A 23,819-nucleotide genomic window follows, 5' to 3' on the forward strand; every position below is an offset into this window, starting at 1 on the left:
GACATAACAGTACTATCAAAGGAGTGAAGAGTTGTTTTTTCTTTAGATATCATCTCCTGATTTAAAGACATGCACTTTTCATGTTTATTTTCATGACAGTTTGATTTTTTTCTAACCATTTTCAAAGCCTTAAAGGGAAAGTCCAAACCTAAAGAATACCGTTCCAATTCTGAAGAATGTTTAAACTCTTTTTGTCCATACAATGGATGTCAATGGGGTCCAAAACAACATTTTACATCATATATTTTGTTCCAAAGAGAAAATTCATTAAGGTTTGGAATTACATGAGGCTGAGTAAATGATGACTGAATTAAAAACATTTGGGTAACCTATACCTATAAGAGATTTGCTGAAAAACATGGATTATAATTTTTTAGAAGTGTTTATTTTATTGCGATTTCAGCAAAAGTTTCAGGTACAACACAAAGGAACAAACAACAATTCACTGTATCAACAAATTTCACAAGGACAGCTGGTGCATTTCCACCTGCACAGATTGTCAGTATGCGCTATAAATAAATTGCGAATTTAACATGACATATCCTATTGACTGCACAGCGAAAATAAAACGAAACGCTCAAGCGTATAGCAGCAGCCCTTGTACATCAATTTCTGAAATTGCAAGCTTTCACTTTAGTGCCATAGTTTCAGCATGAGCTTTCTTTTAGTCACTGCTAGGCAATGGCAGTTTCAGTTCCTTTTGCTGTTCTATTGCTGTTAACTGCTATTACATCTACATCTATTCATTTCTTAATCCAAAATAGCAATATCATATTTTTTTTGCATTCATAATCAGCCAATGGTCTGAGTCAAAATTTTAGAAACCAGACTGAAACTGTGGAGAGAAACAGTGGGAGCTTTAAAGATTTCAAACTAGAGATGCTACATGAAGATTAACTAAAAGTTATCATATCAAAATAAGAAACAAGGTTCAAATGTGCCTCTTAACATCAAATATAAGAAACAAAAAAGCTTAATTTACCTCTGTTTGCATGACTGAATGACCCGCAACCACTATATTACATGCAATTCAGCTATATTGAATTTCCAATATCATAGCTGCTAAATATTGACATGGTTGTTTTTTTGCTTCATTTTGAACAAAATCAGTGTATTCCATTGTCACATCTTCTGGACTTTGCTTGTTGTGTGGCCGCTCTGGTTGAATGTTGTTGTCCATAGGAGAATCAACCCAGGGCTTGGGTTTGTTGTTGAGTGCCTGGAGAATTTAAAAAAGAAATGTTAAACACTATCGCAAACAAATGCAAATATAATTATTAGGTTTAATAACCATGCTCACTGATTTAATAACATGCTCACTATGACTTTTGAAGTCCTGTTTATGATAACTTCTATATTAAAAAAGAAATAATAAACGTAAAAGTAAAACTAAAGTGAGAAATTCCTGATGAAACGCTTCAGTAAAAGACAAATTTAAAATACCTTTTGAATGTTGAAGGATGACAGAGAAAAGACAGCTAACACCACCCCTGTGTGGGTGTTTGTTCGGACATAGTAATCAATACTTGTTACATATAAGGTTATTCTTAGATCTGTCTCCCCCAATGAAATGCTTTCATGATGCGTTTAGTCTTTCCTCACCTGTAATTTCGCCTGGATCTGAGTGCTGTGTATGGCAGGATCATCAGGTGTGTGTTTATTCTGAGAATCCTGTATGTTTGTCATCCACACTTGAGTATCTTCAACATACACTCTGACCTTGTCAAGGTCAATATGGCGTCAATATGACAGTAACTGTCACTCTGGGAGACAAAAGTGTGCAATATATAATAAATGCACAGTGTTTCTGCAGATTTTTTAAAGTCAAATGTAAGGCTTTTTAATACCTTTTTAAGACCTGAAGAAATAAAAATGAATACTGTACATTAGAGGTGTGCAAAAAAAAAGATTTAAAGATTTTATTGATAACAATAATTAGATGATATTTAGCTGAGTGTGTTTTTGTGCTGGTACCATGGCTGGTTTAGACAGCTGACTTATAAAGCCATTCATATTATTCATATTCTATGCGGTGGTCAGTTCACAGCAGTGACAGAAATTGACTTTTTTATTGAGGGGCAATATTTTCCACCTTAAATTAATTTTGGGGGCATTTTACCTATATAAGGGCATCTAAACTTATTAGATGTATGCATCGCTTTTTATGTCAAATTCTAACATTCAAATTAAATTCAATTACAATAATAACACAGTATAGGGCTGTTACCAATTAAATTAAATCATCATGAGCAAAATCCATCTTTGCAGTGTAGAGGTAACACATAAGCGGCATCAGAAGTGGCATTAATATATTTACAATACATTTTCAATTGCATAAATTACATGCTTTGAGATTTTTTTTTTTTTTAATTATTCAATATTTAAAACCGTCAGTAGGTGGAGGCAAGTCACTGTCTTAATAAGTGAGTCATTTATGTCGTAAATTCCGCAAATTGTCACATGAACAAGCAAATCCACAAATAATAAATAATAAAAATCATATAACGCTAGGCTATATATATAATTTTAATTTGATAAAGTATTTAGATACATCTAAGCCAAAGTGTCATCTAAAATGTAAGTATGTCTTGTAAAAATAAGACTTTTTAAGACTTTTTATGGCCTTAAATTAAAAAAATCTAATTTAATACGATTTGCATGCAAATTAACATCCTGATGCACTTAAGAGTTGTTAAACTGGTTTTAAAACTACCTTATATTTTAAGGTGGGTTAAAGGTGCAGTAAGCGATTTCTGAGAAGCACTGTTGATATATGAAATCAATCCAAACAGACACGCCCCTCCATTCATTGCTCCGCCCCCAAATGGACAGACACGCAATGCAAGAGTGCTTGTCCCTTTATCATTGATAAAGGGAAGCAAAATAATGCTTCACGAAAAATAAAGACAAAAAATGACACTCAAAACTGCATTTTTACTATAGCTAACATTACAAAAACAGCATATCTTGGTTATGTGAAACATAACAAAACCAATGTTACTCACGTATGGAGCAGAAACAACGCGGCCTCAGCGTCCGTTTTCAGGCTTTCCAACTTAGGTCTCTCCAGCACTGGAAAGCTTTTCTAATATCAACGCGGGTCCTAAAGCTCTTGCCTGATCATAACACCCCCCCCCCCCCCCCCCTTTTTCCATAGATATTCCTTTGACCTTTTCTCTTTTGTAATGCCTCTCAGCCATCTCTCTTTCTTCTTTCCTCTTGCTCACTCTGTCACCTCCCCAATCATGAGTGTTTACACCCCCTACTGCTGATTGGCTACTGTTTCCCAGAAATTGCTTACTGCACCTTAAAAACAGTGCGGTTTTTGATAGGGATGTAATGATTTTAAAATTAAGACATTAAAATTCTATATATTCTAAATATGTCTAAATTAATTAAAACATTAATAACTAAAATCAGTAGTTTTAAATGCTACAAGTAAATTTAGGCATCACAACATAATATACAGAGATTTGCTAAAGATTATTTAACAGTGTTTCAAAATATCTCTTTAAATATTTACTGTGAGCTTTAGATGATGGCAAAAATAGAGGAAATAAGTATTAAATATGATTTAAAAACCCTCTAAAATTGGTATGGCAACAATATATTGTGTAGGCTATAATTGACATTTTTAAAAAGGTTTCTCTAGGAAAATATTAGATTTTTTATTGAATATCAAATTGAAAATTTTCATATACCTGTTATTATTATTATCATCAGTATTATTTTTATTTTTTTGTAGAGATAATATTATTAAATAATTTTGAATTATTATATACAGTTAATTGAAATATTATTATGATTATTTTAAAATTGTATTACTTTCGAGTTTGCCATGAAAAAGCTTTTGATGCTGATATGGCATTAAATGATAAATAAATAAATATCATGCATCCCTAGTTATTGACAAATTATTGAATTTATTATAATATTGTGTTAACTATAAGACAACCATTGATGCCTTGCTATACTTACAAACTCTAGTGTTTCACTGGCTCGTACTTTTCTAGTCAGTTTAGAAACTTAAAAGTATTGCAGCATTTCTGATATTAGTCTCCTTAGGATGAAGTGCGGTGTTGTTGCATCCCTCATTTGTAAGGTGCTTTGGATAAAAGCATCTGCTAAATGAATAAATGTAAAAGCAGACATTCTTTATAGTCAGTGATGTCACTGATGACTGAAATCTGACTGCATAACTGCATGGGATCCATTATAAGGTAAAAAAAAAACTAATTAGCATAATGCCTCCCGATGCTATAATGTTCCTTGCAGAGCATGATTGTTTTAAATAAGATGTAAGATATGACAAAGTAAATGAGAGCGAAAACTTACTCCATGCTTGTATTCCTCCACAATAGTCATATAACTCTGACATTTCCTCAAACATTTTGGGTCTCCTTATGGACTCCTGGTATCTGTTTTGTACAGGCAAACCCAGTTTTTGTCGAATAAAACAAAAGGCTTTAATACATCACTGTTTGCAAGCATGAATGCTTTTGTTTGGTTTGCAGTACACAGCATCCAATTAGTGCTCTTCCTAAAGTGCATCAGAAGGATTTTGAAAGCTACACAAATGACTCGCCCTGCCTTTAAGCGAAGCACATGCCATCGCAAACGCTGCGAGCTGTCAAGACAGCGCAAGTCAATTAAACCACAAAACTGTGGTCGCATATCAAGCAGAGTGTAATGTTAAACCTATTGCAGTGTACAAGTCTGCCTATCTCTGAGAGAACACAAAATCAATTTGTCACGGCACACAAAGGCTAACCTATGATCAAATGTGTTTGTTCATCAAAAAGGACAAACGACTCATGTATTTCTGCCAGCTTGTTAATGTACGTCTGCTTATCTAGGTCTGCTCCCTCATCATACAGCCAGTTCTCTGTGCCATTCAAAAGGCACAGAATGTCTGATGGTCCTAGAGAAAAGCAAAAACCAGCGCTTGTTTAGCAGTATTTTATGCCGCATTTACATTTGTGGTCCATTCAACTGCATTTCACCAAAGAGCTCATATGAACTACAAACTAATTTGAATGAAAGTTTGTTTCATTTATGCATGAGCTGAAAATTCCCTTTAGAGATTCAGCAATCAGGAACAGGCTTCTGAAACATGAAAACATTAAACGGGCGCTATGAATAAATCACAATCTGTTGATAACAGTTCCTGTGAGCTAAATAGATTTCATGTCACTCTACAGGTAATGGCGTGTTATCTGGGAAAAGCTGCACGGAAGATACATTACTTGAGCATTCAGAAACGTCTGAAAGGGGCCCTCCAGGTTGTGTCTGTAGTAATAGACATTCTCTTCAACTGCGTTCTAGCATTGTTACGCTCTTTCTCCTGGCAGTCTTGCTGGATCATTTCGCTCTGTTAGAAAAAAAGAAGAGGAATTTAAGAGAGTGCCAGATGGTGAGAATGACTGATGGATTTTTGAATAGCTTTGATACTCAAAAATCTACCAGAATGTCTTTATTTATGTTTATGGCTTCATACATTGTCAAGATACCAAAATTACACTTCTTAGGCCAACAAAATATCTATCACAGCTTTTGAATCATCTTTTGAGCTTTACTGAAACAATCTCATACAATAAAGAGAACTATATTTGTTTTGCTTTCATCACTTAAAAACTATTACATGTACAGTGGGGGCTAAAAACAATTTAATGTGGCTTATATGCATTTTATTATTAGCATTACAATTAGACTGAAATTTTTAATTAAAATGAATTTCAAAATGGCTTAGTGTGATCCTCTTTTCAAATATCACATGACCTATATACTAACTTTCAAAAATATGGCGTCAGTTTTTTAAATATATATAAATTAACACTTATTACATTAATTAAAAGTGACAGTAAATACATTTATAATATTACAAAATATTTCGTTTTCAAATAAACACTTTTTCAAATTTTGTTCAAAGAATCCGGAAAAAACGTATCAGTTTCTACAAAAATATTAAGCAGCACAGCTGTTTTCAACATCGATTATATTTGATCAAATAAATGCAGCCTTGGTGAGAAATAAGAGATTTCTTTCAAAAACTTTTTTTTTTTTCACTAACCCCCAAAATTGTCTATTTTTTTAAAATCCATTTGCGACCTAGGAATAGCGCTGAATCTTAAATATTTCTTACTCATTTTGTTTCCTAAAATGACTTGTTTTAAATGTTTCAACATCCTTAAACTTTATCCGGAAGGATAAAAGGAGCGACGACAATGGAAGACAAGACAAGACCAGGGCTGGGACTTTGCGTTGATGTTTTATAATGTGTATATGCGACAGTCGTCCGTGAGGGGCTATTGCTTAGTTTCGTTTGGTTTATTTTGTTATTAAAGTTACGCTTGCTGGTTCCCGCCTCCTTCCCGTATCAACGAACTTAGTTACTTTTAGTCACTGATGTACACATGTGGCATTAAACAAACATTTAGTCAACAGTACCTCCTGCTCTATGTAAGTTCTGAGGCGATCCTTTGGCAACAGTTGGGTAAACATCTCCTCAATAGGCAGAACAACATGCTTGACCTTCATCTTGGCTTTTTTAGCATCAGGGGGGTGATTGTTTACTTCTCCATTCAACTGTAAATAACAGACAATGTCTATTTGCATAATGGTGTGGCAGTCAGTCAAACTGACAGAAAATGTCCATATTAAGATATGTAACAAGACATGCTGTGAATAACGATTTTTTATATAAACTAGATACACATCAACATGTCCATTTCATATACACATACAGTCTAAAGCTAAATGTACTGGCCAAGCAGTAAGTGAGAGATGTAGCTCACTTACGCTCAGTGCATCTCTTTGATTCTGCTTTTGGCATGTTTTCTTTGTCTACCAAGAGCTGAATATTTGGCTCCAGTATATTGTCCTTGAAATCACAGTACCAGGGTTACATTAGTTACATTTCTACACTACAATGTTACTGCATCACACAACAAGGAGCCAATCTCTCACTGCCACCCTCATAGAAACCCAATCAGTCAATGTTATTGATCATATAAATCATAACTATGAGAACCACATATGTTAGCTAAGCTACTGTAAATTAAAAAAATATATAAATATATTCCCACCACTGTGTATGTATTTCATCACTTAAAGCTTGAGCTGTTCAGTCATGATGTCAATTTGTAGACCATCCTGGAAGGCTCATTTGCTTGGGTTCCCTCTGGAATTTCTAATGGGATTTTAGAATGGTGTATTTTATACGTTTAAGTAAATTAAAGTACGTGGTTACATTCCTTGAAGAGACTTTCCTGGTTTGCTACATACATTAGAGTCTTGCCTTTAAATCAATCAGGGGGCCTCAACAAACTTCCAAAGGGGCCTCAAGGTGGCTTAAAATGATTTAAATCAATCAATTTTATCCCTTAAAACTCATCACCAAAATGACATATTTAAATATTTTTTTCCTGTGAAAAAGAAATATTCCTGCCTTAAAATAGCTTGAATGTAACTCTACACTCTTGCTTCCTTAAGTATACACAGATTCATGAATATGCAAATGAGCCCCGCTTCCACTCACTCATACAGGGTCGTCTATATAAGTCAATGTATCAGAATGGTTAAATGTGTTTTATGTATCGCTCTCTACAACGTCGGACACACAGCGTTAATTAATATAGTCTTTTGCTTGACTACATTATCAAACAGCTTATAATGTTGCTAATTTTACACAAATCATGTTCCTGTTCACCATCTCAGTAGCCTATGCCTTCTAAAAATCAGAAATGTCTTGAACTACTCAGAACGTCAGTGGAGAAAGGCATATAGTTCATCATAACACCATATACATAATTCATCTCCTACACTGCTAAATGCGCACAATTTTTCATATCAACAGAAAAATATACCGGGATAACCTGGCTTCTCTTGAGTCCCCCCTGCTTCACAGTTTAAGATATGCTAAAGCCACATGATTGGTTACAAGGTAGTTTGTGACGTAAGAAACACAGTCGATTTCAAACTGCGTTTTTGAGACTGTCTTTTTTTTTCACTGCAGTTTTAAGGAGAAATTACTCAGCAATGGTGTTGACTTGTGAATTTGTGTTGACATGGTTTGTCTTAAAGGTACATTGTGTAGTTTAAGTATTTTATTAGCTAAAATCAATTTCTTTATTCATATGTACTCATTGGTGTAAAATTACCTCTGCCTATGATCAGACTTATCCTCGTAAGCAAAGAATTTATTATCTTTATTTTCATGGGGTGGGTAAGTCCATGGAGGCTTCCATGTCGTTCCGCCATCTTGAAAAACTATAATAGCAGAGAGGGACAAAAAGCACTAGGCTACCTCAACGCGTTTTCGTTCAGAGCCAGCATCACGTGACTGAAACCAGCTGAAAAGGACAAGGAGATCAGTGAGAGGCGTAAAAGGAAACATAACCGCCGATTTAAAAAAAACAAGGGTTAATCTCGGGATAGCTTTTTCCAGGTGGAAAGAGCTAATGAAGGAGAAAGGCTTCGAAAGGTACGCTGAAGTTGCCTGCTTTCTTCTCGACAGGCAAGTCAATGTTACGGTCTAAATTACAAGCTTTTTTTCATTGCTTGGTTGTGTACTTTATTATATAGGCAGCATAACAGTAGAACATGTATAGTTAAAAACTATACAGGCTCTTTGATGAATAGCAGCATAGGCTGTGTTTGATGTAATAAGGGTTGCATTTCATGCATGTGATTCATACTGTAACATTCGTTTCTTCGTTGTGTCAAGTTGCAGTTTGTTTGAAATAACAAACCTCATCACCCGAAAGAAAACTCGATGAAGTGCTATTGGAAGACATGTTGTCATAGCTTCTTGGTACATAACGGCTACTGTAATTGCAACACGCATTTGAAAAAGTGAGGCACTAGAGAGCACTATTCGTTTGAATGCAAAATACAATTTCACCGCTAGATGGGAGAAATTCTTACACAGTGTAACTTTAAAGCATATTAAAAACACCACATAGACATATAAACAAAATTTAAAAACTTGATTTTCACCACAGGGGGACTTTAAAATGACAAAACAAGCATGACAAGGTAAAACAACTAAAAATCTATATATTTCTTATTATTTGGTTACTTTTATAACAAACATACATCTTTCTAGTTATGCCAAGCTCTAAAATATTTAATCAGGTAGAAAGTTGAGTGAGGAGGTGCCTTCAAATATTGTTATGGACACAACAGCTCAAAATTCACTATAGTACTTTTATATCAGTCTTTATATTTTAAAAATTAGGTATGATTGTGTATAAAACTAAGCTCTAGTGACTTTGTCTTGACATGTACAACCATTTTTACAAAAAAGAAAAACCATCAATAGAATACATTTTATAACATCCTCTTGTTTGTAATTGAATAACATCTGAGAAAGAAAAGTATCTGTAACAAAAACATGGTTTGCAACAATACATTGAATTTGGAGCTCTTGAGTGCTTGTTATAGTGTGTCACGACACAGAAGGGAACAGACGGTGGATGCAAAATAAACAGTTTATTGACAGAGCGGGAGCAAAACAACACAACAGGTGAAGGATGGTATTACTAGATGACACACAGCACTTAGCTGACTGTAATGCAAATGAAGATGAAGGAAGTGAGGTTGATAATGTAGATCAGGGGTGCCCAACCCTGCTCCTGCCGATCGACTGTCCTGCACAGTTCATCTCCAACCCTAATCAAACACACCTGTCTTTAATTTTCAAGCGATCCTGAAGACGTTACTTGGTTGCTTCAGGTGTGTTTGATTAGGGTTGGAGATGAACTGTGCAGGACAGTCGATCAGCAGGAGCAGGGTTGGTCACCCCTGATGTAGATCAAGGAACAAAGACACAGGGAGGTAATGAGGATCCAAAGTCTGCAGACTGATGAAGATGAAGAACTAGAATGCTGGTAATCTCTGGTGAGAGCAGAAAGAGTCTGTGTAATGTGTGACAAGACCAGGAGTGTAGGCTTGATATAGTGAGGCTGATGAGGGTGAACAGGTGCAGGTGATTAGAATTCCGGTGATGATGAACAAGTGGGCGGATCTGGTGCTGATGGCTGAGTGGATGGTGTGAGTGACTCCGTGACAGTGCTTATTTAGCAGTAATTATTAATATTAAAAAATATATATTTTTCAAATTCGGTATGAATGTGTGTAAAACTAAGCACTATTGACTGTTTTTCTTGACATTAGCTTGTACATCAATTTTACCTTAAAAAAATGAATATATTATACAACATCCCCTTGTTAAAGGGAATGTTTACTCTAATATGAAAATTAAGTAGTCATTTATTCACCCTGGTGTTGCTCTAATGTCATATATTTCAAGTGTTCTGAGGTATACGATAGGGTTTGGTGAAAAACAACACCAGGCTGAATAAATGTCGGGTAAACTATCACTTCAATTATTGAATAACATCTGAGAAAGTAAAAAATATCTATAACAAAAAGATGACAAGTATTAAATTTCAAATCCATTTAGCTTTTGCTGTTACCCATGGTTATGGAACACAAGCCCAATGTGGTACCCACCTCTATTTCAATATCATCAGAGCCACCATGACCGCAAATCTCATCTATTTCTGTGGTTTAAGATTTGTCTGAGCTGATCCTCAGGACCATAGTAGCTGAGCTCACACTGACTATACCACTGGTGTTTACTTGAACTTTTACTTTTGCCTTTTCTCCATTCTCCTGAGGTTGAATGTTCTGCACTTTATATTCACCTGTGGAAGCATTGCACACATGCATAGCATTAATTCACTTTCAAAATATGATTTCAGTTTCATCTGTATGCTGCAATATAAACACTATTATGGCCTGAAGGCCAAACCTTTTGATTCTCACCAATCTTCGCCTCAGGAGAGGGCAGAAAAGCTTGCAGAATCAAAGGCTTGTTCCTGTAAAACTTAATCATTTTGGTTGATGGACAAGGATGATTCCTGCCAAATATGACAAATAACGCAAGGTTAGTATATGAGATGCACAGTACAGCTTATGAAAACAATATGCTTGGTTCTGATAAGTGAGGTAGTTAACTGAGAGGCTTACGATTTGCCTTCATCTGCTTCACTTGTCCAGGAAAGAGAAACAGGGAATGGGATTACATCTGTGATGGAGAACTCGCACACTCTGAATGCAGGAGAGAACATGGCGCACTCTGGAAAAATCATTATACAACAGATTAACTTTTCATTCCATCAGTATCATTATTTTTGTATAGATTCACACTCATTTCAAATTCTGTATGAAATATACTGTGCAACATGCCTCAAAACACACTACTGTTCAAAAGTTTAGGGTCAGTAAGATTTGTTATTAAAGAAATTACAATTTTACAAAATCTTCTTATTTGAAATAAATGCTGTTGTTTTGAACTTTCTTTTCACCAAACAATCCTTAAAAAATAAATCACGGTTTCCATACAAAAAGCCACACATCAGTTTTTTTTTTAAAGTTGATAAGAATAAGAAATATTTCTTGAAATCAGCCTATTACAATGATTTCTGAAGGATCATGTCACTGAATGATGCTGCAAATTCAGCTTTGCCATCACAGGAATGAATTAAAATAGTAATTTACAGTATTAAAACAAAACGATTTTTTATAGTAAATTGTGATCAAATAAATTCATATTTAGTGAGAATAAGAGACAAAAAAAAAAAAAAAATCTTACTGATGCCAACATTAATGGTAATGTACAACACTCTGGCTGTTTTTCTAAACTGATTCCATTTTAGGATTCATATTTATCTACTTTTAAAGAATTTCTGGTTCTTAAAGCTGAAGTGTGCAATCTCTGCGCTACTAGCATCAAATTATAAAAAACTTGTAGTTGTCTCTGCATATTCAACTAGGCAAGGAGATAGCATTTTAACATAATAGTATGTGCTTCAGCTTTAGATGAACCACATTATGCTATCTGTTACGTATTATAAAACCCACTTACTGTACGTGTAATGCACAGCCTCTGGCCACTGCTTCATCTGCATTTAAAGTAGTGCTCACATCCCTCTTGAAGAACTTACTGATCTGGGGCCGTATTCACAAAGAATTTTAAGGCTAAAAGTAGCTCCTAATTGGTGAATTTAGGAGCAACTCCTAAAAATAATGGGCGTGTCACTCCTAACTTTAGGACTCCTAATTTTTTTCACTAAGAGTAATTCACGAAGCATTTTAGCCCTAAAAGTAGCACCTAAGTCTGGGACAGCTTAAAAGAAGTCGAGAGGACTCCTAACTCACTAAGACCTATTCACAAACCGCTTTTGGTGGCATTTCACGTTGCGATGTTTTGAAATGCGTATGCGGCGGCTACAGGAACTTCCAATCGCGAGGGAACAATTTTGCATTGTAGGCATAACTAGGGATGCAATAACGCCACCAACAACAACCAACTAGGCTACTCATTGCATGTAAACTAATTGTAACGTATCATTGTTAATTAGATTAAAATGTTCTTCTCTTTGCAAACGTAGGCAGAGGCATATAGTGACAGATTAATTCAATAATGTTGCAAAGATATTGCATCAATCCATATGTTTCATTAGGCTACTAGGCTATTTGTTTTGCCTTACTCTTTATTCATGTAGGCTATTTATTAAGTTATTCATCATCTTCCGTCCTTCGCACTACTTGTGTAGCGCACGCATTCTCAGACCTGTCACCTGTCACTCATCATCGTAGGGGAGGTGTTTGGAATCATTCCCGCGTTACAATCATCAGCCAATCAAGGTGGTCACTTCAGTCAAGCTCATGCATGAGTAATGACGTCATCCATAGCAACGAAGACTCACTCTTAGTTTAGGAGTTGTCATTTTTCTTTACTAAGAGTAGGTCTGAAAGGTGTTGTGAATAACTTTTAAGAGAAAACTCCTAGCTAAAATATTTTAGTGCGATTTAGGAGTACTCCTAGTGGTAAGATAAAATGCTTTGTGAATACGGCCCCTGGGCCTTTACAGCAGGGATCTGTGTGGCTCCTCCTACAATCTCCACAGAACTGATGTCCTGAAGCCGCACTTGAGCCTGTTCTAGAGCCGCCATCAAAGGAACCACCATTCTCTCGATCAAGTCAGCACACAACTCCTCAAATTTGGCCCTGTGTGGAAGAGGAAGGCATTTACTTCTCTTGGCTTCTCCATTGAAGCCCAATTGCAGTTCTGCAATAACATTATTTGTGCTTTGTAGACATGCATTTAGTAACAAATAGGGACAGTTAAATATGACTTGTGTAAACAGATTAAGATGTGAATTTAAGCATGTTACAAAACACAAGCGGGGGACTCTTAAATTACAGAATTAGGGGGTTGGGAAAACCATAGTCACTTAAAACTTGCATCAAATTGCCTACTATTAGAATACAAGCCTGTGTCACTTAAGCAGATAAGACTACTCCCAATATAACATGAATCTTATTTGATAGTGAAGAACATGAAGTATTTGATTATTTATTAAATAATAGAATCATTATGAATGTACTTTCAAAGTAAAGGTACCAATATGCAGATAAATATTTTATGATTTGTATATTATGCCTGATAACTGATGAACAGCCGCTATTAAGATTCTATACTATTTTGTTTAAATAAGTAAAAATAAAATGAATCATTCAAAATGCTAAAAGTAAATTTAAGCATCACAACATCATAATGTACAGTACAATTTATTTTGAAATCTGATAAAGATTACATTTAAAAATTCATTCTGATACAGATAAGCTGATAAATATGTCCAGGTTATCCCTGGTAACCAATAAATAGCTGATATTAAAATTCTACACTATATTAAATAAATTACAAATAAAACACTAAAAACTAACAACAACAAAAATCAATATGTTCCAAGTGAATTTAAGCATCACAACGTTATGTACAGTATGAAAAAATGAATGTTCATTCTGAACTTTGATAAAGACTACATATAAAGTGTTAATAAATTATTAGTGTAGGAGGAGTGAGGAAATGTAAATATAAAAATTTAGGACAATGAGCATATACAATTAAACATCAATATCGACCAATAACAATGAAAAAAAACCATCTCTACACTCAAAAAAAAAATTCATTGGATGAACATGATTTTATCATGCCACCTATATTCCATCTAAACAAACCAAGTTAAGTCAACCAACCTTTATCATATTATTTGAACACAAAATAGATGTGTTGGTTAAACATGATATTAACATTTCCATTAAACTCATTTTAATCTTTTTTGAGTTACATGTTCATTCTTAGTTAATTTAGTGAGATTACTTTGAGTGTACAAAAAAAACACAGAAAACATGCAAACAATTAAAAAAAAATTTTTTTTTAATTGGGCTTTAACATGCACCAGTTAAGTCTGAACTGCTTTCTTCACTTTAAGTATCCCATTCATCTGAGTGTTTGTAACATGATATATAAGAAACATTTAGCTAACAAAATCTTGGCTCTTGAGAAAACTGATCCCCAAGCAACGCTTGCAGGACTTTAACGCCCCTTTTTTCTTAACACTTCTAAAAATTAAGCAATTTTAACACTTTCCTTTTTGGGAATTTGTAAGGTAAACCATGGCCTGATACAGAAAAATGTTACATTTGAAAATAAACATGAATTTAACAAACAATTGTGAGTAACAATTTGAGCTGTAAAATAATAATAAAAAAAGATTGTCTGATGAAATACTGGTGTATATATAAAACATAAAAATAAATAAATACATACCTTAAAAAAAATAAAAACCTTACAGCAGCTTGCTGTGATGAAATCACATGAAAATTATTTTGATAATTCTAAATTACCAGTGTAGCTTATGTTCCTTCACATCTTAAAAATTAAGCCATTTTAATAATACCCATTTTGGGAATTTGTAAGTGTAAACCTTGGCCTTGACACACACACACAAAAAAAGTAAAATTTGAACAAACATGAATTTATAGCAAGTGTGTAACAACTGCTCCAGTCAGTTGTCCCTTTGGTAAAACACTGTTGTAGTCTCAGTCCATCTTTTTCAAGCTCACTTACTCCAAAAGCTTGTTTTTGAGGAACTGTGCCTTGGATGATAACATCTGTCCATTTAGATTTAGAAAGATCTTCTGCAAGACTTCAAAAGTGCATTTGAGCTCTGGTGGGTAACTCAGGTTCAAACAGTATATCAGTCCAAATAACAGAGCACAAGCCTGACTATTCAAGTCACTGAGCACTTCCACACCTTCAAGGACACCAATGTCTGCTGGGTCATCGTTAGGCAGCGCTCCCTCCTTCAGTATGACATACACTCCTATCACAGTTTGCTCCATGGTACTTTGTGACTCAAATTCTGAATCCTGTGGGATAAGAGCACAAGCAAAAATTAGCTCAAATATTTATTACAAGAAATGCACACTTAAACACTCACTGGCCACTTTATTAGGTAAACCTGTAAAGTAAACTTCAATCCAATACAGGAGCTCTGCTGTGAATCCTACATTTACAAGGTTATAATTATTCAGTTTTTAAGATGAAACTGTCAGAAAGGTGATAATTCTACTGTTTATTATTGAGGTCACAGTGGGTGCTGGAGTATAATGTGGTGCATTATATTATAAGATTGTAATAATTTATTTGGCCACCATATTTAAAATAAATTAGGTGGCTAAAACATTAGAACCACTTTGGAATATAATGCACTGCAATAAAACAAAAGCATACATGTACAGTTTCTGATGCCATTTTTTTTAAATGCAAATTAGGCCCCTTGAGAGCTCAACCGATTTGAATAAAAAAATATTTGTTTTCGTGCATCAACCAATTCACATATGAACTGTGTACCATCAGTTTCCTATAAATAAACAATTTGTCCAGCTCAGTTATTTGACAAAGTTAAGTGTTCTCTCAAGTCACATGTTTGTTGTAGCAAATAGGGGAAAACACGGCCCAAGTACAGATTCAATGGGCTTTTAAAACTGTATTTTCTTATCAACTCACCAAATATGCCTTCACTAGTTTTTCAGGGTCTTCATTCAAGTAGGTGCACAGAGACTTGATGACACAGGCTCTTCGGGTATGTATAGTGTCATTCTGTGGGGTGGGGACAAGATTAACTCAAACTTCAGTGGCGGCACAGCTTAAGAGTACTCTTTGGGAAGAAAATGCATTGAGAATGACTATTAAATATACACAATTTAAATATACACAAACATAATGATTGTCGTTTCCAAAACAATGGTGTAGTTTATAATGCTTAAGCAATTTGTACCTACAACTCTCCTTTGTAACACACTGCCTGCACTGCCACATAAACGTCACTGAAAGAGAAAGAAAAGGAAAGGTCAGTAATCAAGGATAGTTAGTTATACATTATATGTGAGTGTTAAGAAAAACTACTTACATGTAATTAAGGTGAGGTTCACACCAGAAGAGCATGGGGACAGCTTTATATTGTGATGTATTTCATCTTTTGTATGAAGAAAAGAATAATTTTCGCTGTAAAAAAAGTAAAGAAAAAAAGTGTATAAGACTGACTTCAAAAAATGGGCCAAAGAAAATACCACTACTGGCTGCTGTTACTAAATATAAAGTTTTACTTATATTAATAAGTATATTCCATAAATAAAACATGTATACCTATTCAATCATAACTTTAACTGCCATTTATTAGGACACTTCAAATATGGTCGACTGCATCATAGATTTTACTTGACAATTTTTGCACACTGTAATCAATAAGCTGGGTAGCATTAAGTAACATGTTTGAAAAGACAGAAATGGCTAGATACAGAACGTTTAAATTAATATTTTGCTGATATACATACATGAAGGCCAGGCCAACATAAAAATGGCACATTACGCTAACGTTAACGTTAGCTAACGTTACATTAACTTACAAACAGAAAAAAAAACGGGGAAAAAACGGGTGTATGATGTTTTCGACTCTGACGTCTGCATTCAATTTATCTCCTGTTTTACCCTCCCATTGTTGGGGTAGAGTTATATTTGCTGAAAATCAGCGAAAAAATTGCTAGAGTTGCCATGATATTCCCATTTAACGTTAAGGTGAAACTCGTATCGACAAAGACACAGAATTGAACCAACACATGTGCTTCAAGTCTGGGAAAATAGGCCTGCTTAGAAACATCGCAACAGTGTCTAATAACTTAGTTTTATCCCACAGTAATAATTACAAATAGGTACATATATCAGGTACTTACCCTCAATATCAAGGATGCAGAACGATTAACGTTAGACCGCTCACAAAACGTCAGGAATTTCAGCCTTCTCCACAGTACATTTGAGCCCGGCCGCGTGTCCCCGAACTTCCCGCCGCAGTACTGAGCATGCGCAGTGTGACTCACCAGAGAGAATTGTTGATATGAAGCGCCTCAATCTCATTGAATCAACAAGTGCAGATCTATTTCATTCAATTATTTCTTAATTTAGTTCCAACTAACAAGAATGAATCATTTAACACAAGTAAACTCGTTATATTCTTATTAATCATACATATTTTTATTTAGCAAATCAAGCAAGTGGCTAGTTGAGTTTTTTGAGTGTAATTTTGGACAATAAACTAAATGGAACAGATATACTGTGCACCCCAAAAAAGTTCTGCGCTCTAAGTAATACTAAACAGTCACGTACCTGTTCATTTTCCCACATAGGCTACGTCTTTATTATCCATAAAGCACTTGATGTTGAGGGAAATGTCCGTAGAGTTGCTGCTCATCAGTTTCTTGAGTTTCTGGCACTTTTGTGTCAGTCACAACAAAGCTTGAGCCTTGGACTTTACATCCATCTTGTACCTGGACTTAAATCCAGCACAGAAATATTCCACCAGCCTCTGATCAAAGTCTTTCCCTCCCAAATAAGGATCAAAGGCAGTAGACAGCACCACCAAAGAACAGAGCATGCACTGATGAGTGTGAAAATGCAAAGTTGGTAATCTACACAGGCGTCTTACTTTGACTGAGACTCACCTTAAGTTTGCCTTTGTTGAATGCACAGAGACCTGGAGGAATGAGTGGCCCATGTCCATAAACGCCACAATCTTTGGATTCTCATCGCAGCCTGGAAGATCTTCCTTATATATGCCGTAGTTTAAAGCCACTGGAATGATAAATGATACTGTGGACATTGCTTTAGACGAGGCAAAGGCAGTTGTAGTGAGTTTCATTAATTCAAAGGATACCTGCAGTGTTGTCATTCATTAGCTTTAGGCAGTTCAAGCCAGCAATCTTGGCAGCATCCAGAACCGACCTCCTTTCTGAATCAGTGAAGAATGAGGGATCATGCGAAATCATTTGTATGGCCAAAGAAATAACACAAACAAACAAACCATTGGATTGGTGGCTTGCACATTAGTGATTTACATACAAATTAAAAAAGGCCTAGTTAAAATTTCCTGCTGTATGAAAGCGAAGCAAGGCCTTCTCTTTAATTTATCATGATGACAAGCCTATAAATTACTATAATATATTATCATGTGGGAGAATTTCTAATGAACTAAAACCTCTATTTCTGGTACATGCCTCTGGTATCTATTAAATATCAAAAAATATATATATTTTCACAAGGCTCCAGTGCAAACACGTATAGAGATGACACACTCCACCACTTTCTTCTGCAGATTTGCCTCTGCCATGTCTTTCATTTTGGTCAGCAACATAGCTGTGACTTTACCTGTCCTTGACTCTAACCTTCCCATCATTTAGTGGTACCAGACCAGTTCATATGGTAAACTAGCCTTCTCTGCACAACATACGGTGGCCGAGAGAGCTCAACGCTCTGCAACTGAAGAAAACAAATGCAAATAGAAAAAACCACCCGCAAATTAAGAAAACATCTTCACCAGTTTCACAACACACGTGTGCTCCAAATACTCACAACACAACCCAAATACAGAAATGCGCTGCAAAAGTTCACATCACTACCAATTACAGAAAAGCGCTGCAAATAGCACAGACCACGGAAATGTTTCCAGGGGACCCCAATAAGTGACAAACCCGGCTGGGACGTGCTTATAGCTCAAAAGTCTACTTTATTTTTTATTTTTTTATTTTTTTACAAAACATACAGAGATTACATGTTTATGACATACAAAATTGTATACAATATACAAAATGTATTAACAATATGTTCAATGTCATCAGAATACAAAAGAGAAAAGAACAATGAGCTGAAAACTAAAATAAATAAATAAAAAGAGAGAGAAAAAGAACATGAGTGAAAGATATTAATCTATACATCAGTTCCATTGTACAAATATTGTCACGTTATGTTTAAATTTTCATAAAGAAGAGTTTCATAAGAAATTATAGGTTATGCAGGGTCCAAAGTTTTAAAGTTGAGACACTCACACACAGCTATATAACGCATATTTTAAAAGCTTTTTTGTAAAAAAAAAAAAAAAAAATTTATATACAGTATATATATTTATTTATTTGCAACCGTTATGTTAACAGCATTAATAAGATATTTCTGTCCTAAGAACAGCTATTCAGCTGATGGACACCGTGCTGCGTTGTCATGGGAACCATAGATGAGAACATCCCAGGTGAAAATAATGAGGAAATTACGTTGTCTTTCGTTGCTCCCTTCATCAAGGGTGGTCCAACCAAATGGCTATATAATGGCACACAAGTGCCGTACTCCCTCCAAAGTCCGGCTCTGCCGTCTACCCTTCGAAGGGAGTAGGGCATAGAGATGCTCACGAGCAATAAGGGCCCTGTCCCAAATGGCACACTCAGGACTTGTGGACTTCCTCAGAGTCCACACTTTGGTGACGTCATGTAGTGCAGACCTATAGGGCCCTTGGCGCAAGTCCACGAGGGCGCATTGAGAGGTACGCATTGTTTTGGGACAGATTCGATCATCCCGCCGGAAATAACGGTCTGGTTGTTGTTGGACAGGAGAAATCACATTTTTGCGCTCCGACGACTTATCTCCATGTCAACTACACAGCCTGCTTTTACAGTTCTGTATTTTGATATTGTGTATGCCACCTGGGCATTAGACAATATACATCATGCTTATTTAAATGATGTAAACAGTTGTACATAATAATACATAATGTTCCATTTGAACTAAGATTACAATTTTAACACATAATGAAAATGTGCATGAGTTTCAGATGAATTTACAGGTTTCAACATTCATACTATGTTTACATGTAAACATGTAACTTGTAAAGCCCTGACATTTGGTTCTATTTATTTAATGAATCATAATGTGATTGTATTATTCAACGCACTATTATTATGTTTGAGACATCAACCACTGGTGGTCGATGACCATTATGTTTGTATAAACTGTAGGTAAACTGGTAAAATGTACATCTAGGTCATAAAAACCGTAATATGTTCTTCTCAGCCATGTCAACAATTATCCGTGAGCGAAATCTCCTCCCATCCGTTGTCTGATTGGCCTTTCGCAAGGATTCCTGGGTAGTTAAAGTGTGTGGAGCCTGCATCTATGCGGGCTTCGCGGAAGACCGCTTCAAGGGTACAAAGGGGGCGCTGCTGAGCACACTTCAGTGCATTAAAATGCTGAATGGGACGGCCTACGGACTCGTAGACTCGGCGAGCACGCGCAATTTAAAGGCACACTGTGTAGGAATTGTGTTTTTGTCAAACAGCGACCCCTAGAGTCGCTGTGGAATACTTGCACTGTCGTAAAAACAAGTTTACAAATAAGATATTTATTTACTGGCCACTTCATGCCTTTTCTCAGATCGCATAGCTACGATTCCATTTACACCTGGTCACATAAATGTGTTTTTGGGAAACGGATTTAAATCCGATTTTCAATTCCCGCGCTATATGCAGATTTAATGGAGTGCACGTCACCGAAAGCAACAGATATGAGCTGCGTTTTATTGATCATCAGCTAAAATTTCCAAATCAAAGACCGCAATAAGAGAGAGCAGTAACAGCCCTGGTAAGATCATTTCATTTCTTTACTTTTAATGATGATGATTGTGTGTTAAGCGTCTGTGACTTACTTTCACGTTGATTTGCGATAGTTTGCACGTTGGCTTGATGAATATGCTCAGTTGCTCATCTGCGGTGATGCGTGTTCCAGTAGCGTCGTCATATCTGGCTATAACATATAGCCTATAACATGCTCTCACACGTTTTTTTTTTGTTTTTTTGGGAGGAGTACAATTTACATATGTGGTTTCAACAACCAGATGCATTTACACTTGTCCAGTTTCGTCTGGAATGCGGCCCAGACCACCTCCTGAAGTGGTTTGAGCGATCGGATTCAAATCCATCTTGAATACATTTCGGAGGGCATTTACACCTGGTCTTTTCACGATCAGATAGCTATCCGATCTGAGAAAACGCATGAAGTGGCCAGGTGTAAACAGCCCCCATGACAAAAACATACGCACGAAAGCCGAAAACAAACGCTGGTTGGCCTCTCACGTCCAAATTTGAGGAAGTGGTGGGGGAAGTGACGTATGCCGTAAAGCAGTCGAATTTTGTAGTTCTTTTTGTGCTCGGGTTACTACCCGAACCCCGAAGTTACATAGTGCCAGTAAAAGCGATACAGACCCCGTCAGGCTATGGCAGACGTGTCATTCAACCTATTGTAAGTCGATGTACCATCACAAGGGTCTTGGAAATATATTATGAAGGTTGAAAAGCTACACAGTGTGCCTTTAAGTCCACGAGACCGAAAGTCCACATGAAGTGCGCCATTTGGGACAGGGCCAAGCACGTCCCAGCCGGTTTCGTCACTTATTAGGGTCCCCTGGAAACATTTCCGTTGTGGTCTGTGTTATTTGCAGCACGTTTCTGTATTTGGTTAGCCTGGGAAAACCCAGACAACTTCCGGCAAATTCAGATTTCCATGGCCTAGAAATCGCGGCACCAATCAGAAACGTTGAGGCGGGCTTTACACAATGACGATCGCTCTGATTGGTTTTTGGTCTATCCAATTGCGCCCAGAGGCATTTGAGCGACGTCCGTTCAACTTTTAAATGCATTATTATATTCAAATTGCAAACACATGAGGACAGTCTCCATGAAAGACCCACTGGCAGATGAACGTGCTACTACATTTCTCTCCGAAACGGTAGGAAATTAAATTAGATTTAATAGAGGATTTTAACTGTGACACGATGATTGACAGGGCAGTTTACGTGACAGGATGCACACGACAGATCCGTCCGATAAAGATGACGAAGTAGTATGTCCCAAAGCTTGCCTACTTTTTTGCTACACATTCAAAAGTAAATACATTTTCTTCACAAAAAGAGTACATACTTTTATGGCGTAGTGTAACTTAGACGAATTGGGACGCAGCTTATGGCTTTACACGATGCCGATCGCTCTGATTAGTTTTAGGTCTATCCAACTGCGCCCAGAGGCATTTGAGCAACGTCCGTTGGTGACGCCCCTTTGGAAATGATTTGTCTATGGAGCTTTGCCAGACCATAACTCAGTTACTACTGAGAATGGTCTGGTTTTAACCAGGCTAGTATTTGGTTGTGTTGTGAACTTTTGCGGCGCGTTTCTGTATTTGGTTGTGTTGTGAACTTTTGCAACGCGTTTTGGGTTGTGTTGTGAACTTTTGCAGCGCATTTCTGTATTTGGGTTGTGTTGTGAGTATTTGGAGCACACATGTGTTGTGAAACTGAAGATGTTTTCTTAATTCGCGGGTGTTCTTCTATTTGCATGTGTTTTCTTCAGTTGCAGCGCATTGAGCTCTCTCAGCCACCGTAACAACATGATCCTGAAATAATCTGCCATGAGGTCCATTGAGACTCATGAGAGACAGTGCTTGCAGGATTGGTTATCATCTAGAACAAGTGAAAAAAAGACTAATGGTGTTACATCACGCTAGATCATTTTCAATTCATAATCATCAGATGAGAACAGGGATGCCTACCTGGTTTCTTGCAGCATTACCAATGGTCCTGTTCTTTGAACTAAAATGATACAACAGCTAAAAGAAAAAGGTTAAGGCATATTCAATTCTGAGGGGCCCAAATTGACAGATAATACAGGTTTCAGATGTTTGACATTGACAGGTATATGATATGAGGAACCATGAGTTCTGATATTTTGTTATTTATTTTTATTAAGACAACAACAACACCTTATCAATTAGACTTTAGATCCTAAAGTTTGACTTATGCTGCTTGACTAGTAACGTTAGTCTTTCAGCCCGGGTGGATACCAAATGTAGAGTAGTCAACATTCATCTGATACACTGATGATTCATGCAACGCAAGCTCTGTGTATTTTTATGCATTCAGCAAGCACAGAATCAGCATCCACTTACGGCCTGCATCTGTCTGAAAATTCATTGGATTCGGTCTCGATGCCCCCGCTTTTGACCACAGCTATACAGCAGTTTTGAAATCCCACATCAAAGCCCACGACAGCCATCCTGGACCTTCCTCGGTACGCTAGCGGTGTTAAGATCAGATAAACAAACGAACAAACCCGCCTGTGCTTGTCAGTCCAGTCAATGTTGGTAATCCAAAACTGCATCTCTTTTCGGCGAACTTTCCAGAAACTTCCAAACACAGCAGCAGCAGCAGCGGCGCAGCTCGGTCCAGTCCGCGCAGATTGCATTGACATTTCCAGAGCTTTCGGCGCAGAACTCAACACGGAGCGTCCGAAGGGTTGCTGTGGTAACTGGTAACCGTGAGAGAGTGTTCTGCGCATCAGCTAAATATAGCACACATCTATTGATTTCTTGTCGTTATTTTAATGTTACAGAGCGGTACGGCTGGATGTTATCTACATAATTTGTTCAATCGGTCAGTTCACATAGCGTGAAAAAGACTGCATACATGTTAGTGGAGGTGATACTGATAGTCATGACTCTCTTGACTATTAAATATGTGTTTATAGCCAGATTAGATTA

At 36.4% G+C, this 23,819-nt stretch overlaps 1 protein-coding gene across 1 annotated transcript; it reads right to left on the minus strand.

Moving 5' to 3' along the window:
* Window positions 1–387: 387 nt before the first annotated feature.
* Window positions 388–23,617, minus strand: hsph1 (heat shock 105/110 protein 1; the record flags this gene model as incomplete). Its single annotated transcript, XM_079887142.1, is given in 33 exon segments — window positions 388–1,089; window positions 1,091–1,219; window positions 1,603–1,734; window positions 1,737–1,763; window positions 4,336–4,375; window positions 4,377–4,442; window positions 4,813–4,903; window positions 4,906–4,921; window positions 5,247–5,323; window positions 5,326–5,371; window positions 6,448–6,729; window positions 10,516–10,572; window positions 10,576–10,709; window positions 10,831–10,925; window positions 11,035–11,141; window positions 11,938–12,010; window positions 12,923–13,078; window positions 17,580–17,596; window positions 17,599–17,697; window positions 17,701–17,829; window positions 17,915–17,943; window positions 17,946–18,044; window positions 18,127–18,222; window positions 18,528–18,619; window positions 18,621–18,658; window positions 18,661–18,691; window positions 18,693–18,728; window positions 22,709–22,743; window positions 22,833–22,879; window positions 22,882–22,889; window positions 23,229–23,333; window positions 23,335–23,396; window positions 23,456–23,617. Coding segments are annotated over 33 exon segments (2,640 nt in total). The 3' UTR covers window positions 388–1,062.
* Between the last annotated feature and the right edge of the window lie 202 nt (window positions 23,618–23,819).

The sequence above is a fragment of the Squalius cephalus genome (assembly GCF_949319135.1).
Source record: "Squalius cephalus genome assembly, chromosome: 11".
NCBI lineage: Eukaryota > Metazoa > Chordata > Actinopteri > Cypriniformes > Leuciscidae > Squalius > Squalius cephalus.